We start from the raw sequence: 21,284 nt of genomic DNA on the forward strand, positions 1-21,284 counted from the left end.
TTTATAAAATAGATTTCTTCCCTCACTTTTTGATCATTCTGTAACAGACTGCTGTGATGAACGCTCCCTCTTCAGCATTTGCTGAGGGGTAAATAAAAGACATAATGGATAAGCTTCCTCCTGCCCGGTTTCTATCTCAAAGACATTTTATCAAACTTGTCCTAGTAGAGGATAAGTTTCTTTCTTTAATAAATATGCTGATATCTTCCACACTCTCAAACTTGATAAGTGGGTTCAGTAAACAGATGGCTGGATCAACATCTGACTGTCAGGACACAATAACTCAGAGTTAAAAAAGCAAGCTTACCAAATATTCTCTTTAGAGGACAAACATATATGTCCACATTCCTCTTGGTATACTGTATATCAGTGCTGATTTTTTTGTTTATATTTAAATTTTCCATATTGGTTTTAATGTGGTACTTTATTATAATTTTGCTTTGTCTATAAAATCCTTATTGTAGGGCATACTGTGAATGACGCCATATAAGTGTTGACCGATTGATATTGTCATGCTTAGGTTACACATTTGCACAGATTCATTCAGGGTTTTCAAGAAACATAAACTTTATTCGTAACAGCATAATAAAGCATAAAGCAGAGGATGTCTGGGGGAGAAGTGAGACAAGGCAATAAGACAATAGGATTTTAAATGTTTCGAAGCGCTGCACGAGAAGCAGATCATGTGGCACAGTGGCAGCAGCAGCAGCAGAGCTAATCGAGCAAAGAGGAGGTAAAAAACTGTATTTGTTTCCCATTGTGTCACCGTTTAAGAGGGGGTTTTTGAGCAGCGACCATGTCTTCTAGGGGTGCGTTCAGCACCCCTCTTCACAATATATTTGATGCTAAGTGTGAGAAATCACAGAGGAGCCAGGTTCAGTATAGTGAACATAATTCTTTATTTTATATACCTTGGGAAAAAATCTGCTTCCATATGATTTACAATACACTTTTGTTTTTTTTTTTTTAATACAGTAACAATATTTATTTGGCAAATAAATTTTGTACACACTTTCACATATGATATAGCTCTGTACTGTACATACAGTCATGTCACACATTGCATGCCCTTTAACCACTAAAGACACTGCTTTTCAGAGATTTAGAAAATAATACACACCTTTTATCCTTAAAACCTGAACAGACTGAGAAAATAAGTTTGAAAAGAAACATGAGAAATCTGATACTAGACCTTTACCAAAACAATACATTCACCTTTTCCTTTTAGTTCCCTTTGCTAAAGCAGAAGACAAGAAAAACAGAAATTAGGTCCACACATGCTAGCTCATAAAATGGACGACAATCCATTTGCAAAGTTAGGAGCAGTGAGAAAATGGAACTGTCATTGCCAAGATGCAGTCGATTCTCCAATTTAATGTACAAAGATAATCGCTAAAAGAGTAAGTTGACCAGATACACAGATACACTCCTAAGGGGGCTCTCTAACGTAGGATACAAATCAAGCACATTAGATAGCTCGCTTGCGTAGTTTTAGGGGTTGAATATCCAATAGGTTGTTTAACAAATGAAAACATATTCTGAGAACGTGTGCAGTTATGATACAGAAATAATCTTAAGATGGCATTAAATTCCTGTCCATATCTGAGTTTCATCCTTTAGAAATATACCCAAACATCACAGCATACTCCCTAAAATGAAATTAAAAAATAGGAAGGAGGTCACTTCCAGCTTCTAACATTCGCGTAATTTAACTTTGACTGTTCATGTTTAGTATTAATATATATGTAAATGATTTGTATAAGAATATACAGTATATAACAAACTGGTTAATTTGTAGATGATACAAAAATATGTGGAATGGCATATAATCTGGAAACTGTTGAATCATTACAGATGGACCTGGACCGCATACAGGCTTGGACAGATACTGAAATTTAATGTCAGTAAATGTAAAGCGTTACATGTAGAAAGTAAAAATGTTAGATTTTAATTCATATTGGGAGGTCTGAAATGTATGAGAAGGATTTAGGAGTCGTAGTGGACTATCAACTGCCAGACAGTGTTGTTCAGAAGCCACTAAGTCCAAGGAGGTTATCTCCAATAAGATAAACACAATTTGCTTGATAAGATTTCTTAATTTATGGTAATTAATCATAAATACAATTTTATGTATTTGTATTTGTATTATGCATTCCTTACAATAAGGAAAACAACATTTAATGTCATGATACAAAATACTTTACTGTTATTAGATTTCATTTCTTGCAGTGTTTGCTTGCAGACATTACACAATTGAAGTTTTTAAAACTATGGAATGAATTAGTATTGTGGATCCAGGCTGTTTTGCTTTAATAAGTCCAACAAGAACACGGGGACTCAGTTGGAAACTTGTTAAGGGTGAATTTTGTACAAACGTTACCAAGTTTTTCTTCACGAAAAGAACCACAGACACATGGAATAAGGTTACCAAGTAGTATGGCGGAGAGCAGGACTTTAGGGTACCTTCAAATCCCAAATCAATGTGATTATTAAATCTTTGTTGGGCTCAGTGGACTGTCCTTGTCAAAAAGTTTTTGTTCTATTTCTGAAGACGACTTCAGATAGATCAACTTTCAAAACTGCAATTTCTACTGACTCAATTTAGTGGACATAAATTACAAAAAAATGACAGCAGTGGAAAAAATGTTGAAAGGATCTGTGACTGCCCCACATTTCTTGATACCATCTTGATCATTTATAGCATACCAAGCCAGGTGAAAAGCTAGAAGGTCAAGGGAGAAGAAGCAGTATGGAGAAAATCTCATTGGACAAAGTCAAAGTGTTGTTTTCAAGTTTAAGCTAATACTCATTTAGCTTTGGGTGACTCCTTTATCTCCATGCCTCCTATTGGTGATATGTAGGAGTGTTACTTCTGTTCTACGTTCACCGTAACGTCTCTAGTGTCAGTTGGCCAGAAGTCGTGGACTTCTCATCTCTGTTCAGTCTGTGTAAACTGAATGTTGTTCCTTTTTCAAAAATGATTAAATTTTGTGTAGGCTTAAAGAAGCAGAATTTCTGTCTAAATCATATACTGTCTACTGGTACAGAATCCCAAGAGGTGTAAATCTAACACAATAACACAAGATACATTGAAATGTAAATCCGAGAAACTAGATGAAATCTTTAAATAAAGCCTGAATTGAATCACAATTTCTGTGACTTATGTACATTTAAAAGGTATTAGGACATAAATAACCTAATATTGTATTTCTGTATTATTTTTGTATCATTTATGTTTCAAGACAAACCACAATCACCATAGTTTTGGGGAGTGAATTGAAATTTATAGGGTTTGCATCATGGTTCTCTCTCATAAAACAGTGGATTGCTCTCTCCAGGCAAAGGAGGAAGAAGTTCAAGGATTTTGTTCATAAATAAAGGAAGAAACGAACGTAAGATCAACAAGTGAATTGGAGCGGAGGGAGCTGCTTCTGCAGGGACTGCACCGGATCGTGGTGGTGAAGCCGTAGCTGAGTTTAAAGACAAAGTCCTTAATTTACCATCTACATTGTTGTCCTCAGCTATGATGATGAGTTGTGGGTAATGACCAAAGAATAAGATTGCAATGTCTAGTTGCAGAAGTGAGGTTTCTTCTCAGGGCCAGTCAGTGATTCGGGACAGCCTCAGATTAGAACTCCTGGTCTGCCTACTTGAGGTGAGCCATTTGAGGAGATTTAGGCATGTTGTAAGGATGTCCCCCAAGCTGTCTCCCACTGGAGATGCCCCGGGCACGTCCCATTGGGTAGGAATCACTTGGCAGACCCCAGATGTGCTGGATGGATTATATCTCTGGCTTGGGAAAGCTTGGGAATTGTCCAAAAAGAGTTGGAATCTGTAGCTGGGGACAGAGAGATCTGGAGTGACTAGCTTGTCCTGCTTCTGCTACACCCACACCAGCAACAATGATTTGAGAAGCTTAGTTGGCGTATTGTTGCAGAGACCCGCTCAGTGACATATTTTCTTAATGTGTTAAATCATAACAAATAAAGGAATACCAAAAAAGTCAGATCCTGTCAGTCTATAATTGCTCAAAAACACATTTGCCTCCAAGCCTTTTGTGTTAGACAAAACTCAGCGCAGAGTTTCACACACATTCTTCATGAGGTCCTATGATGTTCCTCCCACAGTTAAGATATACAGCACTGCTCAGAGACTGGCATTGACACTTTGACTGATGGACTGGCATTACCGTGGAGATTCCTCCCTGCCTTCAGTTTTTTCAGCTTGGCTCTCTTAAACGTATTCAAAGCCTTAGCTGATATTCTTTTGCGTAATTTAATAACAATGCTTTCTTTTATATTTATTGTATTAAAATCTTTATTGGTGTTCTGGCAAATTCAGAAGTAACAGTTAACACCATTCATTGTGAGACCATCTTGGTGGCCATGCTGAATATCTTGGCAGCACTTGGCACCGGTGAGAAAGCAAGTCTGTATGGGGCATCAATCCATTCTTGTGTGCATGGAACCAATTTGGAGTCACCTACTCCTCTTTGGGGGGGTGGTAGGAGAGGCAGAGGGCCAAGTAAAACACCCACATGGGCATGTGGGCAAACTGCAGACCCCACACAGACCATGACTGGGACAGTTTCTAAACTTTAAAGCTATGAGGCAGCAATGTTACCTGTGCCAACACAACCACTTTTCTTCTGCTATGTTAACCTGCAATAATATTTCCACGTTGACTGTGCTCTATCAAGATTTGTTTTAGCCCCTCTCATTTACAGAACCCTAAGCATCCATTACTCTTTGCCAGGTGGATCCAGTGACAGATCAGAGATTTTCTGTAGTAGAGATTTTCAATGGGAAACTTTTTCGGAAAACAGCATACAAAAATCTGCAGATCTTTGCTTGGCCCTAACGGCATGTGGGCAAAAGTCAAATTCAAGATGTAGGCAGACCCCGATGAGATCGGAATTCTAATTTGGATTGTCATTGCTGTTTCTCTGGCCATTTAATGTGAGGTAGAGTTTCATACCATGTACAAATGTATGAGCAAAATTAAACATGCTGTGAAACTGTCTACCCCTCATATCCATTAATTTATACCCTACCATAAAATTAAGCTAAATAAATACACAATTTCCCTAAAATCAGGTTTGGTATCTGGTGATCAGTCTAGCTAGACACTTGTATTTAACCACCACCTGAATCACAACACACTGGACCCTTATGACTCCTGCAGGTGGTGGGCCCACTGGAGGATGTCCCCTTGTTGTTCATTATAATCAGGGTCTCTTGTGGGGACTACTTTGGGAGTATGAGGTACCAGACCTGCTATTTAAGGATATTCAGTCCTTGTACAATGGGAGCAAAAAGATGGTTCTCATTGCTGGCAATAAGTCATTCCCAGTGGTAGCGGGACTCCATCAAGGCTTCCCTCTGTCATCAGTTCAGTTCATAGTTTTTATTGAAAGAATTTCTAGACACATCTAAGAAGTAACAGATGTCCAGTTTGGTGACCTTAGGGTTGCATCTCTGCTTTTTGCAGATGATGTAGGCCTGCTGGCTTCAAGGGGCTGTGTCAAAGATGCACACTGGTGGGGATTTGCACCTGAGTGTGAAGTAGCTGGGTAGAGGTTCAGTACCTCCAAGTCTGAGGTTATGGTTCTCAGCTGGAAAAGGGTGGAGTGTCCATTCCAGGTTGGTGGTGAAGTGCTGCCTCAGGTGGAGGAGTTTCAGTATCTTGGGATCTTGTTCACGAGTGCAGAGAGATGGGAGAGTGGGATTGACAGGTGGTTCGGAACAATGATCTGCAGTCATACTGACATTGTATTGGTCAGTTGTGGTGAAGAGAGGGCTGAGCCAAAATGCAAAGCTCTTGATTTACCAGTTGATCAACACTCCTGCTCTCATGTACTGATATAAGCTTTAGGTAGTGACTGAAAGAACTAAATTGTGAATACAAGCAGAATTTAACTTCCTTCGCAGGGTGTATGGGCTCACCCTGAAAGACAGGGTGAGGAGTGCGGACATTTAGGAGCAGCTTGAAGTAGAGCCACTGGCCCTCTGCCAGTTGAGGTGATGAGCATGAGAAAAGCACTATATAAATAAAATGTATTATTATTACTGTATTATTATTATTAATAGTCTGAAAAGGATGCCTTTTGGATGCCCTCTTGAGGAGGATGCCTTCTTTCAGGAGATCTCAGGGCAGACTTAAGACACACTGGAGAGATTAAATTTCTCGGCCATCCTGGAAATGCCCCGGTATTTTCCTAGAGGAGCTGGAGGAGGTGGTGGCGAAAATGGTCCAAATAAGCAGCAGAAAATGGATAGAAATGAATGGATGTATGGAAATAAATGTAATCTAATTCAGGGTTGCAGAGAGCTGGAGCGAGCAAAATGGTCCACAGCACAGGAAAAAAGCCACAAGACCCCAAAATCAGCTCCTGATCATGACAGTCCAGCAAATTCCTACTTTGCGACTGTAACTATAAAGGTCACCTAATAATTTATCTGAGATTGGATAAACTTGAATGATTCTTGCAACCCTTTTTTTGTAATTCCTAGCATTTGTAATTTAGCTCTGAAGTTTTGGTTTGATTTTTGATTAGCAGTCTGATGTTGTTGACTCCCTTTGTGTCTTTTGTTTTCAAACTTGTTTAGATTTTTCTCCTGGTATTCACTCATAAAATTTTACCATTTGCACTTTTTCAGTCAGTATATACATCAGATGATGTGAATTTCTTGTGTGTTTTCATTTTTATGGGTTTATAGGGTGCTTTTCATATGTAAAGAGTACACTGAAATTCTTACATGTGCTAATTAACAACATTCTCCAACGCCATGGCTAATAACTGTGCCTATCTTATGTCCTTTATTGTGTGAATCTATCTATACTGTCTTGTATTTTCAAGGAAAAAAAACTAAAATGATACACAAATGTTCAATTTCAAATACTCTGAGATCTAGAATCTCTGCGCTTACTTATTACTTCTTGACTGAAAAGAATACAGTGTGACAAAGGGATTGTGGAATGTGAACGGACTAAACAGGACAACATCCCTAAACAATCTTAGAACAGGTGTGGTTATAATCACACCCAAACTGAAACACTGACGTAAGCACTCCAAAAATCCAACAAGCTTATTTGAATTTCATTGAGGTGGAGCAATGTTTCATCAGTCACTTAGATTTGTAATTCAGTAGAACCACAGCCACACACAAAAATTCAATACGTGTAGCAATATATAAAATTTGAAACTTGAAAATTGAGGTAAACTAAAGTTATTTATAGCCAACAACAAGGGCTCAGTTTTTGGAATCTTGGCAATGAAAGTGCGGCAGTAGCTACAGATACAGGAGTAACAGACGCACACTCGGGAGAATTCTGACATAAATGGAATATTGTCGACGTACAAGAATGCATAAAGATTAGCAGTGAGGACAAAAAGGTACAAGAAGGTGCACAAAATTTAAAACACATAAAGGCTTCGAGTGGGTCTCATTAGGTAATGCAAGCAAGAGCAGTTTTTTTTATTAAGAAGGCAAAAACCTACATAGCCACACATCCTGGGTTCAGGTATCAAAGCAGATAAGCGGAAACTGTGTGGCACCCAATGATTTGTCAACGGACGCTCTTCCATTATGTCATCTTTATACTCTGACCTGCCCACTACTCCAAGAACCAGTGCACTTCTCATCATTTTGCCTAATCAGTGATTCATTTGTACATTGGCAATGAACTCCTTTAGTGCTAAAAATGTCGATTTTGTTGTGTTAGTTGCCTCGGACACAAGTGCAGCTGTAGTGCTAATAAGCAAGAGATGCAGTTTGCTTTTAGTTAAGTTAATGTGCAGCATCATTACTGTATATTTGAAATCTGACACTATATACATAGTGAGGTTGGGAATACACATATATACATTCATGATAATAGTGGATTTGGCACTGCTTGAGAGATGCACTGTAGGGTGCAGATAATACCCAGAAAGCTATTACTTCATTTTAAAACAGCCTTTCTTGGCGACTGTAACTACGTGATGCACTACATCATCTACTCTGGCAATAATTTAAAGGAGAGGCACTGAATTAATAAAAGGCCATTATGTTTTCGCAAAGGATTTCTTAACTATTGTAAGAGTGACCTTGTGAAATTGGCACTGCCACCTACTGGGCATTCGATACCCACACGAACAAGTAACTCAAATTAAGTAACACAAAAGAAGAAAAAATACTTGTGTTTCCAAAAATGGTTTAGCCTGTGGGAAAAATGTCAACTTGTCAAGGCATAGCATGTGAAGAATTATAAATAAAAGAAGAACACAAAAAGTAAGATGGCAGTAATTTAAAAAAATGTACATTATTTTACATGGTAATGCAATTGCACCCGTTGGATATTCTGTGTATCACGGCCTTTTCCATTAACTGTAATTTAGATACAATAGGTTTAGGTTCCACGTAACTGAAGTTCTGCAGATCGACAGAACCCATGTTTGGCACAATTGAGCTAATTTACAAAATATAATAAGTCTAGTTGCAAAAAATCAAAATATCTCTTAATTATAAATAAAGCATACATGTTTGAATGTGCTTTGCCCTACATAAATGTTTTAAATAAAAATCTCCCTTAGATATCACTGAAATGTTATACTGCCACCGAAGGATGACAACTGTGAACATTTCATTGTTGACATCCCTTTCTTGAAAGGCGTTTTCACACCAATAGTAATCGATCTTTTGCAAATGACTGCAAAGAAAATGTGATGGTCAGGAAAGAGGATGCAAACCTCTCACCTACTGTTGGAGTATTATCATGCATTACTAAGTCTCACTTATGAATCACTGAGGTCATCTTATTTACCAGACACTAAAAATAAGACAATCCTTTATCAGCTCAAGGCCCGTCCACTGTTGGGGAGCATTGCTGGACAGTAATGGAAGTGTACAGAGGTGGAAGACAAAGCTGGTGGCCATAACTGAACAATGTCTCATCTTTTATATGTATTGCTTATTTTTATTTCTTTTTCTGATCCCACAACAGCCAGTTGAACAGAATGTAAAATACAAAATGGACAAAAGTATAAAGCATAGCATTATGTTTGTGGGCATTTTAACGCACTGATTGATTCATTTACCACTCAGGAGCTAAACCTTTTGCATCTTGTCTGTACCGTAATGAGGCACCCAGAAGCAGGACTGTCGATGGCTTTGTCCATTTACATGAGAACGTTGCTCCTTGTGTCAGGCAGTCTGAGCCCAACGAGACCTCCACATACTAAAACTGTGGACGCCAGCAGGATGGGAATGGCTTTGGTGATTCCTACTAAGGAACCAAATATGAGATTTCCCAGGACTGCTGCCAGTTTACACAGGGCGTTCAGGAACCCAAATCCAGTTGCCCTAAAATAGTAAAACAGACAGTGTTAGTGAAGCATCAAGAAATTGTCAAATGAGAGACATTAATTAATTAGCTAGTTTACTCAGTCATTCCTTTTATTTAATCCACTTAGTCCAAGAAAAGGTCACAGGGAGCTGGAGACTAACCCAAAGAGATGTGCCACATTTTGACCTTGGCAGGTTTTAAAAATAGTGGAAAAACACTTTACTACTTGCCAAAATGTGGGAATTTTTAAACAATTTTTACATGAAAAATAATTCAATGAGGCAGTTCAATATATGAATTAAGCAGTGAATTTTACCCACCAAATGACATAATTATACACGTGATGCCACTTTCACTGACAGGCATCATGCTGTGTTTTTTTTCACAATAATCCTTCTGGTTGCATTAGCAGAGTCATTAGACAACCATGAATCACTTTCGCTTAAAAGTGGGTGGGAACATTTAGCTGATTCACTCAGCTGGAAAATTTTACACCAATCCAACACTTCATGGAGGTGGAGCTCAGAGTAGGGGCGGAGATTTAAACAGCTAAGACTGATGATCCACTTGTTAACCTGATCTGACAGTCAGCAAAAGCCAGTGCTTATGATGGAGGAAGCTTGCTTGGGTCAAAAGTCTTCTGAAAAGCTCCCTTTCAAATATAGGCAAAAAGAGGCAGCAAAAAGTGGACTGGACAAACACCTGGAAAATGAGGCTAAGGATCTGTGCTGGTATCCTGAAGGTTGCTGGTTCGAATCCCTGTCACTGCCGAAAGAGATCCTACTCTGCTGGGCCCTTGAGCAAGGCCCTTCACCTTCAATTGCTCCGGGGGTGCTGTTCAATGGCTGACCCTGTGCTCTGACCCCAAGGGGTATGCAAAAACTAACAAATTCCTAATACAAGAAATTGCATAAGGCGAAATAAAGAACAAAAAAAAATGCAATTTAATGTAGAAAAGTGCAAAGTGCTCAAAAAAAAGGAACATCAATTATAAATACAAGATGGGAGACATCAACTGAAGCAATTACAAAGGCAAATAAAATGTCAGGTTATATCATAAATACTGCTGAATTTAAGTCAAGGCACATTATGCTCAAACTATATAACGCGCTATTGAGACTGCATCTGAAGTGTTGTGTGAAGTTCAGGTCACCACGGTACAAGGAAGAAGACATAGCAGCACTTGAAGCTGCGCAGAAGAGAGCATCCAAGTGCATCCCAGGACTTAAGGACATGTCCTACTAAGACAGACTCAGAGAACTAAACCTGTTTAGTCTCGAGCAGAGGAGACTGCATGGAGAACTAATCCAGGTGTTTAAAATCCTCAAAGGCATTGATAAAGTAGATCCAGCAACATTCTTTCAGCTAAAGGCTGAATCACATACTCGACGGCAAATTAAGGTGAAGTGTATTTAGGACTGAAGTCAGGATACGCTTTACTCAAAGAGTTGTGGGACTCTGGAACAAAAACTACCGAGACATGCAGTTGAAGGTGAAACCTATGACAACCTTTAAGAAAAATCTGGATGAGATATTGGGACAGCGCAGCTTTTAGCTGAACAAATGAGCTTGATGGACTCGTTTGTCAAATTTCTTATGCTCATATATAAATGTGTGTCTTGTGTGTGGAGAACACTTTACATGTGATAAAAATAACCATAGTTTGTTGCGAAGGAAAAAAGGTTTTGTAAAACCAGATTACACTCTGGCATTCAAAGACATCACTAAGGTGGAAGTACAATTGAACAAAGCACTGCCACCGGCTGTATGTTGTGTCTCTCGCCCTCAGTTACGATGATGTTGTCGCAGTCAGTGGTAGGTTGAAAGAAATGGTATCTACATCTATGAAAAGATGAACTGTAAAATATGAGTTTGAAGTAAATGGTGTGACCGGCATCCTGTACAAATGTTACTCTTTCTGCTTTCCTCCCAATGATCGTTGGGATGGATTGCACGGCACCATGATCCTGTCCTGGATAGGTGGATTAAGTTAATGGATGGATAGATGGATGAACTAAATTGTGTGTCATTACACCCAGTTAAAACTAAGCTACCAAGTAGTGTGGTAGACAGTAAGACGTTAGGGACTTTCAAAACTCGACTTGATGCTTTTTTGGAAGAAATAAGTGGATAGGACTGGCGAGCTTTGTTGGGCTGAATGGACTGTTCTCGTCTGGAGTGTTCTAATGTTCTAAAAGGAAGTGAAAAGAACCACCGTTAAGTGAGTTGTTAAAGAAGAACCAAAGGAGATGTCATTTTCTGTCCTCAGTAAACAAAAACAATAAATGTGCCTAGTGACACTGACATGACTCCAGCTGAAACATGAACGAGGCTGCACAGAACCCAATGACTCACTGCATGTCTAAACCAATAACTAAAATAAATTAACTTTACTGTCTAACTGGAAATTGCAAACATAGCTTACCAGTTTGGGTCTGTCATCAACAATACCACCTGCGCTTCAGAACAGGTCATCCACCTGAAGCTCAGGCCTGCCCAGTTCTTAGATGAAAGACCATCTAGGAACAGCTATGGTTGCTGGAAGAGGTGTTGGTGAGGCCATTTACTCTATGGTCTGTGTGTGGATCCCAATGCACAAGAGCAGTAAAGGGGACACCGTGCTGTAAAAATGGTGCCATCCTTTGGATGACATGTAAAATCGAGGTCCTGACTCTCTGTAGTCATTAATGATCCTTAAGCATCTTTCGAAAACAGTAGGGTTTATCCCGATGTCCTAGCAAAATTGCCTATTACAGCCTCTTCGATTCTGACACCCTCATGATTCCCTGTCTCTAATTGGTTCTCTCTCTCCCCCTTCACCACCTAATAGCTAACGTGTGGTGCGTGTACTGGCAGAATAATTGCTGCTGTTGTAACGGAAGGATGGGGGAAGGCAGCATATCAAGGACATTTCCTACCTCAGGATGATAGATGGCAGCTTCCCTGGACTATGGGACTTGGAGATTGGCAACACAGCCCTGCTGGGTACCATGGGTGCCGCCAGGAGACACTGCAGGGTGACTGAGGATTCCCTACTGTTTACATAGCCCAAAAGTACTTCAAAGTCACGGGGATGGAAGCACAGAAGTACTTCCAGGCTGAAGAAAGAAGAAATTCTCCATCTGACTCAGAAGTGCTGATGGGTCACATGGACGGAAGGACAGAAGCACTTCCGGGTCAAGTAACAAGTCTGTCAGCCGAGGGTTAATGCAGGGAGTACTTTAATCAGGACACCGACCTGACCCACTTTTTCCATAGCCGCTGGACCAACCTGATGGGGAGGACTATCTATTCCTAAATTGAAAAACAGAGCCAAGGCAGGACAACCGATAATGTCACTGCTTGTTTGCTGTGTCTGTGTGTATTGAAGTGGTAGCTCCCGTTTCAATAAATACCCTTGCTGTTCCTGTTTTGAATTGAATAAAGCTGGTTTTCCTGAAGCCCATGGACGTAGCCTTGTCTTTCAGGTGCAAGGCAGTGACTTACGTGTCACAATACATACATACCACACTGATCTTTAAACAATTTCTATTATTACACCTTGTAGAATTGCAATAATCATAATGACAGCAAGATATATAGAAATTAATCATTAACTTTCTGGTACTGAGCTCTTGAATTGATGACAGTTCTTAGTGTCTTCTTTCTATTGTATTCTTCCGTCTCCCTGTCTTTCAATACTTATTTTACATATTTGTCTAATGCATGTGTTGAAATGGGACACTGCAACCTCGAACCTTTTAAAGTGCATGGACTGGAGGAAATCTGGGTTTGGTTTTTAGGAAGAAACCCTGTGGGCAGAGTCTTTACAGTGGCAGAATTCACTGTTATTTACTATAAACTGCATAGAGAGTTGTCCTCAGATGTGTATTCCATGCTTCCACTAGGATCTCTCATTAGGAAACACAATGTTAATTTTCACTCGTATGCAGATGACACCCAGTTATACCTTTCATTTAAATCAAATGAAGTTTCTCCGATGTTGTCTTTAATTAGTTGTGTTAGTGAATTAAAGGAATGGATGAATGAGAACTACTTGTCTTTAAATACAGATAAAACAGAGATGTTAATTGTTGGAGGGAATGACGCTGATCACAGCAATGGAATCCCAATTAATTTTACTGAATCAGCCCGCAATCTAGGAGTTATCTTTGATTCTAGCATGTCATTTAAAGCACATTTTACAAAGTTGTCCAAAACATGTTTCTTCCATCTTAAAAATGTTAGGAAATTAAGGCGCTTTCTAAATAAACAGGATTCAGAGAAATTAATTCATACATTTATTTCTAGTATAATTGACTACTGCAATGCGGTGTTCACTGGCTGTTCAAACTGTTCTCTATACAGCCTCCAGTTAATCCAAAATGCTACTGCAAGAATTATTACAAGAACAAGAAAATATGAACACATAACTCCAGTTCTTAAATCTTTACACTGGCTCCCGGTTAAGTTTAGGGCTGATTTCAAAATCCTCCTTTTAACATATAAAGCATTAAATGGCCAAGGTCCGGCTTACTTGTCTGAACTTATCATGACTTACAAACCTGAGCACATTAAGATCTCAAGATGCCGGTCTGCTTAGGATTCCAAGGATTAATAAAATAACAGTGGGAGGTCGAGCTTTTAGTTACAGGGCCCCTAAACTGTGGAATGGTCTGCCTGCTTCTATAAGAGATGCCCCTTCAGTCTCAGCTTTTTTATCCTGGCTGAAGACTCACTACTTCAGTTTAGCATATCCTGACTAGAGCTGCTGATTAACTGTACAGACTGCATCTCTGTTGTTAGTCATTAGCACTAAAACATAAGTAACATGATAGTTAGAATTGAATACTAACCCTCACCTATTCTGTTTCTGTTCTCGGTACCCAAATGTGGCACTTGGTGCCACGGCCCACCTGCCAAGTTGTTTGCCTGCCTATGGTAAAGTCATCCCTGATGGAGGATCACAGGAATCATGGGAAAGAGGGGTCCTTTCATCGGAGCAACGTTTCAGCTTGATGGATGAGGTCTCCAGGACTCTAAAAATATCCAAATCTTATTATGTGATATCATCTACTGTTAAATTCTGCTCCGTACTTCTAAAATTTGTATTATTATGCTGTATTAAGGATTTATTCTGTTCTGTGTATTGTGTTGTATTGACCCCCTTCTTTTGACACCCACTGCACGCCCAACCTACCTGGAAACAGATCTCTCTTCGAACTGCCTTTCCCAAGGTTTCTTCCATTTTCCCTACAAGGTTTTTTGGGAGTTTTTCCTTGTCTTCTAAGAGAGTCAAGGCTGGGGGGCTGTCAAGAGGCAGGGCCTGTTAAAGCCCATTGCGGCACTTCTTGTGTGATTTTGGGCTATACAAAAATAAACTGTGTTGTATTGTATTGTATTGTATTCTCTTTCAAGAATCATATCTGGCCTTGTGAGATTTCAGGATCATAAAACTGTAAACCTAAGTGAAAACTGTGCCAAGGTTCACTCCACTTCCCTTTACAAACCATTTTGACAGCCCAGGAGGAAACAACAAATATTATGAATATGAACTCAAGATGCCCGTTGGTGTCTTAGTTCACTCAGATTTTACCTCTGGCTCAAGAGTTTTTTTCTGTTAATTTAACTCATTTGTTGCTTTTTTAATATATTATTTGAACATATTATTGATTTTGTCTTGGCTTTCTTTTGTTGTATGACTTGATTAATATTATTTTATGTATTGACAATTTTGTGTTTGTGAGTAATGTTCCCTTTATGGTATCTAGCTGCTTAAGTTAGGCTACTTGTAAGAGGTGTGATCAAAAAATATGATGAATGTTGATGCAGAGCACCATCCAAGAGCAATGCAAAACAATTCAAAGCAGGTTCTGACATGTTCATCCTAGAGCCTAGTTTGTGACAAGTTTCAACTTCTTTGATACTGTCAGTCGTTTGTGAGCCACTATTGAGTTCAAGTGTGTTTTTCAAGTTTGTCGTTAATAATGAATATCGAGCAACGCATTAACATGAAATTTTGTTTCAAGTTGCGAAAAGCTCAGGAAACCCATGAGATGTTAAAATCGGTTTATGGTGACACTGCACCGACAATTAAGACTGTTTACAAGTGGTTTGATCGATTTCATTATGAATCTGACTCAGCTGAATACTTGAAAAGATCAAGACATCCTTCAACATCAATAACCGAGGAAAATGTTGTAATGGTTACATTCTTCATCATGACAACACTCCTTGTCACACATCCCTTCTAGTACGACAATTTCTGTTGAATAAAACATTACGCTGTGTCTGCAATCAACCTTATTTGCAGGATCTGGCACCGTGCGACTTCTGGCTGTTCCCTAAATTGAAAGTGAACACGAAAGGCAAACAATTTCAATCTATTGAGGATATCCAGGCAGCCACGACAGCCCAACTAAGGACACTCTCGAAAGAAAACTTCCAGAACTACTTCGCAAAGTGGCAGGAGCGTTGGGATAAGTGCATTCGAAGTGGAGGAGAATATTTTGAGGGTGACTAGTAGTTGTAAATCTTTTACTGCAATAAACATTTCTTTTTTAAAACATTCACCATATTTTTTGATCACACCTCGTAGTGTCTGTATTTTGAGCCTAAGGGCTGGGGGCCACCTGACACAACATCTGAAGAATTGACCAATTGGTGTTTTAGGAGAAGCAGTTGTTAACACTGCTAGCATTGAGACTGTTTCCTTACATTTAGTTATTGATTCTTGGATTTGCTGATTTTAATTGCTGCTCTCATTTCAAGATGTTGATTTTGAATTTGTTCACTTATATGCAAACCAAAATTTGCTTCTGCCCTTGTGTGTTGTGCAATCCTTCTTCAAATATTTGTTAATAAATAATATTGAATGAAACTTTGTATTTGTTATGGTTTGCTTTTCTTGTTCTTTTGACTCATTTGGATAGTCAATGGCTCTCGCTTGTACTTGAAAATGGATTTCAATCCTATCATTATTTGCTCAATTTTTGCTGGATGACATTTTGGTGCCTCAGTCGCTGTCATTTTGAATACCTGTCATTAGGTCCACATTTCGTTTTTCTGGGGGCATGGCCTCAGAGGTCGTGACCTGTTTATAATCAGCATGAAGTGATAAAAGGTCAGTTGAGGATTCTCTTCTTTATATAATCTGTGGATACCAAAAAACATTCAACATTTTTTTTTTTTAATATTCTCCTTGCAAACTTCCTTCACTTTTGACTTCTTTGATTGTACCGTTTGACTAATTTGATTGTACCGTTTGACTACTATTTGTCTCACACTTTGGCTTGACTGCTATTTTTGATATCCCAGCTTTGACCCTTTTTGCTGTCTTTATGTGCGTCTCCCAGTTTGCTAAAAAGTCTCCCTACCAGCTTACCTTTAGGAGAGTACTGTCTTTGGACCAGAGGTTTTACCAGTTTTCCTCTCCAAGTCTTTGAACATTTCTGATATTTAATCTTTAAAAGCATTTGCCCCATATTTGGGCCTTTGTAGGTCTTACGCCTGCCTTTAGATTTAGGTATTAGACTATCAGAGGTGGTGAGGCCTGTTCCCTTGTTACAGACCTGTAGTGAGAGCAAATCTGCCTTTGGCTTGTTGAGGCTTACATCACTTTTTTTCAATTTTGGCGTGGCAGGATCAGAATAACTTTGTTTTCCTTTTTGGGAAGAGACTGGAGGTGCATCAGCCCAGACAAGCCCAGGAAGGACTCGCGATGTACTAGGGTACCGGCCAAAGTCATGAGGCCAGGTGGATATAAAATGAATAGGATTGTCAAGAGCGGGAATCTGTCCAAGAGGTTACTCCAGACATTATAAAGTTACAAATAAAAGAGAATTTTCTCACTCTAATAAAGGGATTGTCTTTAAATATTCTGTTGTCAAACATGCATTCATTTTATTAATATATCATTACCATATTATTCGGGGGTAATAGAATTCATTCAAATAAATGAGAACTTACGCAAATAAATGAAAAAGGACACCTTGTTTTTGTAGGGACAAATCACACACTGGTCTGCTTGAGATGCTGAGAATGTCAACCTACTTGACTAATAGTCACGACTAACATGCTTTATGACTGCCTCAAACTCACTAAGATCCTATAAATATAATCTATGACTGAAAATTGCTGTAAAAGTGGTGAAATGTGATTGGGGCTTTAGGGGAGGATAACATTTAACTGTGACTCACCTCAGCCATGTGACCCTAAAATCTAAAGTTGCCAAAGAGCTGTGGCAAAAAGTGAGTGGTGAGACAAAGTTGACAGAGAAGGCAGCGTAATGTTGAAATGCTTGAAAATGAAGGAGAGAGTCACACAATGAGAAAATGACTGTTGTGTAGAGAATGTGTCGGTTTGCCTTCTTTCGTCAATTGCTGTCTGTTCAAGGTATCGTAGAAATAAAAAAGGAACAATTCTGAAACAAATGTACTGGTATGTCCAGTTCACGTGGGGCATAGAAAAACTCTGGAGGTACCATATCACACTAAACACTATACCATATAAAAAGTCAGAATTAGTGTATGCGGTCTTTACTTGTGGTGTTCATAAGAAATGTAATGATTTAATCATGAAGTTTAAAGTCCAAGTATTCTTGATATAAAAAAATAAAAAAAGGTAAATAAAAATAAAAGAAATTTAAATAAATAAATTAATTAAAGAAATTTGCCATTTCTCACGCTTTGACAGAAGTCCAAAGAGGGCTAGCTCCCTAGCAAAGGCTCAAAAATGCAAACATAACCTTATATTCATAATCACTGGCCTTTAAATAGTCTAAAACAATACCCCACATGCTTCTGTTTGACATTGGTCAGTTTTAATCTTCTGAGAGTGACTCTTAGAGGGTAGGGCCAACATTAAATAATTAAATATCAAAAATATTAACATATTCATGTTTATTAACCGTAAAACAGCAAAATATGACTCTGCATATGTCTATATTACTGATTTCCATTTTTTCAAAGTTTTGTGAAAAGGAGTAACTTTGACTTCTTGTATCCCATTAGTGGGCAAACCCCTGGGGTCTGCTGATCATTGTTGCTGAAGGCACCTATAGGTATTCTCTTTGTCATAAAGGTGCAATTTCCTGCATTAAATAGGGTTCATAAATGGCCTAAAAATGAAGGGTTTTGGGTCTAGAGGGCCAAAAATAGGGGGGAACACCAACAAGTTTGACATCTTGCATAACTACTTACCAAAATGAATTGTATATGGGGGTTTTCCCATATTGGCGAGTCAGGATGCACCGGACAATAAAAAACTGAAGTAATTTCAAAACGTTTGTTAAGTAATTCTTATGATCACACGGCTATAAGAAGATTTTCCATATGATACAACCATCTATCCATCCATTATCCAACTCGCTATATCCTAACTACAGGGTCACGGGGGTCTGCTGGAACCAATCTCAGCCAACACAGGGCGCAGGGCAGGAAACAAAGCCAGCCCACCGCAGTGATATAACCACAAGGTAGTAAATATTTGGCTTCACAGGAAATAACTGGGGTGTGACTTCAATCAAATATACCTTCTAAGGCCAAACCTCAAGTTTCTTCATTGGATGAGAGGCTAGTGACCAGAAACATGTATTAACCACGCAACTGCTATTAATGAAAATCCATAGATGGGCGTAATTTCCATGCACGTCACTCTCACCTCCTGTCTGTTGGATACAGCTCCACAGTAATCACATCCAGAGAATTCCATGCAGAAATTGTAAGGCCATTATAAAGACACAGCATCCCAATCATCATGGATTCACTGGTTCCAAACCACAGGAAAAAACAGCTTATTCCAGAAAGGACCATGGAGCCACCTGATGAAAAGAAATAAGTCTTCAATCCAAACTTTATTTTATTTTGTTCTTTTAGTAGTGAACACAACCACAAGCAAGTCTTCAGGAACAGTGACACATATTTTAATATAAGAGAATACAAAAATAAGAACATAATCTGAACCTACAAGTTTTAGGTTACAAGTCCATCTCATTCAATCACTTTAAATTTTTATTGTTAAAGTGCCAGCTTTTTCTCAATAAAAGAAATGGTTTAAATAAGAACTTGAAAAGGCATAAACAAACATACAGTTCCATCTTACTAGTTCAGATAAGAACTGTTGTGATTTAAGCCTAAAGATTTCAAAAAAGGCCTATAATAAGAATATATATGTAAAGTGGATTCATAAAGTATTCAGACTCCTTCACTTTCTGCACACTTTATTGTGGTGTCGATTTAATTTTAAATGGATAATTTCCTATTTTTCCCCAACATTCTACACTTAGTAACTCATTATGACAAAGTGAAAAGCTATTTTCAGAAAGGTTTGCAAAGTTATTAAAAATCAAAAAACTATCCATCCATCTTCTAACCCGCTGAATCCGAATACAGGGTCACGGGGGTCTGCTGGAGCCAATCCCAGCCAACACAGGGCACAAGGCAGGAACCAATCCTGGGCAGGGTGCCAACCCACCGCAGAACACACACAAACACACCAAGGCCAATTTTAGAATCGCCAATCCACCTAACCTGCATGTCTTTGGATTGTGGGAGGAAACCCACGCAGACACAGGAAGAACATGCAAACTCCACGCAGGGAGGACCCGGGAAGCAAACCCAGGTCTCCTAACTGCGAGGCAGCAGAGCTACCACTGCGCCACCGTGCCACCCATCAAAAAAATAAAATCTTTCATTTTTATGAGTATTCACATCCTTTGCTGTGACATTGCAGATTATGGTCAGATACATCCTATTTGCTTTAATTCTCCTTGAGATGTGTCTGGAACTTGACTGGAGTCCACGTGTGGCAAACTGAATTGACCAGACATCATTTAGAAAGGCACACATGTACTTATATGTGGTCCACAATTCATACTGCATGTCAGGACAAAAAACAAGCCTTGAGGTCCATGGAACTCTCTGCAGACCTTCATGGTAAAACTGTGGTGAGGCATAAATAAGGACAAGGGAATAGAACCATTTCTATAGCTTTGAGAGCTCCATGAGATCAGTGACCTTAATAATTGGAAAAAGGAAGAATTTCAGAACTACTTGGATTCTTCTTAGACCTGGTCATCTGGCCAAACTGAGTAACTGGACAAGACGGGCCTTCATCATGGAGGTGACCAAGAACTCAATGCTCACTCTAACAGAGCTTCAGAAGTTCTCTGCCGAGATGGGAGAACATGTCAGAAAAACAATCATCTCAGCAGGCATTTAAATGACATGAGGAAAAAGAATCTCTGATGTGATGTGGGAATAATTAAACTCTTTGGGCAGAACTCCAGGCACTGCTCATCTCCCAACTAATACCATCAACTAAGGTGAACAATGGTGGTGGCAACATGATGAAGTGCTCCTCAGCTACAGGAACAGGGAGACTGGAAAGGATGAATGCAACCAAATATAAAGAGAACCTTGAAGTAAACCTGCTCCGGAGTGTGCATGACTTGAGTCTGGGGCAGCGGTTCACTTTTCAGCAAGATAATGACCCAAGGTATGAAGGCAAGACATTGCCAGAGTGGCTTCAGGATTGGTCTTTAAATGACCTTGAATGGCCCAACCAAAACCTAGGTCTTAAACTCCAAAGAACATCTATGTAGAGACCGTAAGATGGTAGTTTACAGATGTTACCATTCCAATCTAACAAAGCTTCAGAGGATCAGCCAGGAAGAACGGGATAAACTGCCCAAATCCATGGAGTGCAACGCTTATAGTGACTTACCCAAGAAGACTTGCAGGGCTAATTGCTGGCCAAAAGGGACTTCTACAAAGTGCTGAATCATGGGTCTGAATATTTACATGAATGAGACACTTCATTTTTTTTTTTTTAATAAATTTGCACACATTTTGTTTTAACTCTATAATTATGGGCTATCGAGTGTAGATTGATGGGCATAAATGAGACTTTTCTCCATTTAAAATTAAATCTACAACACAATAAATTTTGCAGATTGTGAAAGGGTTTGACTATTTTCT

The 21,284-nt window shown here is 39.0% G+C and overlaps 1 protein-coding gene across 1 annotated transcript in view; it reads right to left on the minus strand.

Moving 5' to 3' along the window:
- Window positions 1–880: 880 nt before the first annotated feature.
- The window catches only part of sv2ca (synaptic vesicle glycoprotein 2Ca), a 316,083-nt gene continuing 295,679 nt past the window's right edge, over window positions 881–21,284 (minus strand). The window contains exons 12-13 of the mRNA XM_039758413.1: window positions 18,967–19,126; window positions 881–9,344 (exon numbers count right to left, since the gene is read on the minus strand). Coding sequence (XP_039614347.1) covers window positions 9,161–9,344; window positions 18,967–19,126 — 344 coding nt within the window. The 3' untranslated portion in view covers window positions 881–9,160. The remainder of the gene's footprint in view (window positions 9,345–18,966; window positions 19,127–21,284) is intronic.

This window comes from Polypterus senegalus, chromosome 7, assembly GCF_016835505.1.
Source record: "Polypterus senegalus isolate Bchr_013 chromosome 7, ASM1683550v1, whole genome shotgun sequence".
In the NCBI taxonomy this organism is placed as follows: Eukaryota; Metazoa; Chordata; class Cladistia; order Polypteriformes; family Polypteridae; genus Polypterus; species Polypterus senegalus.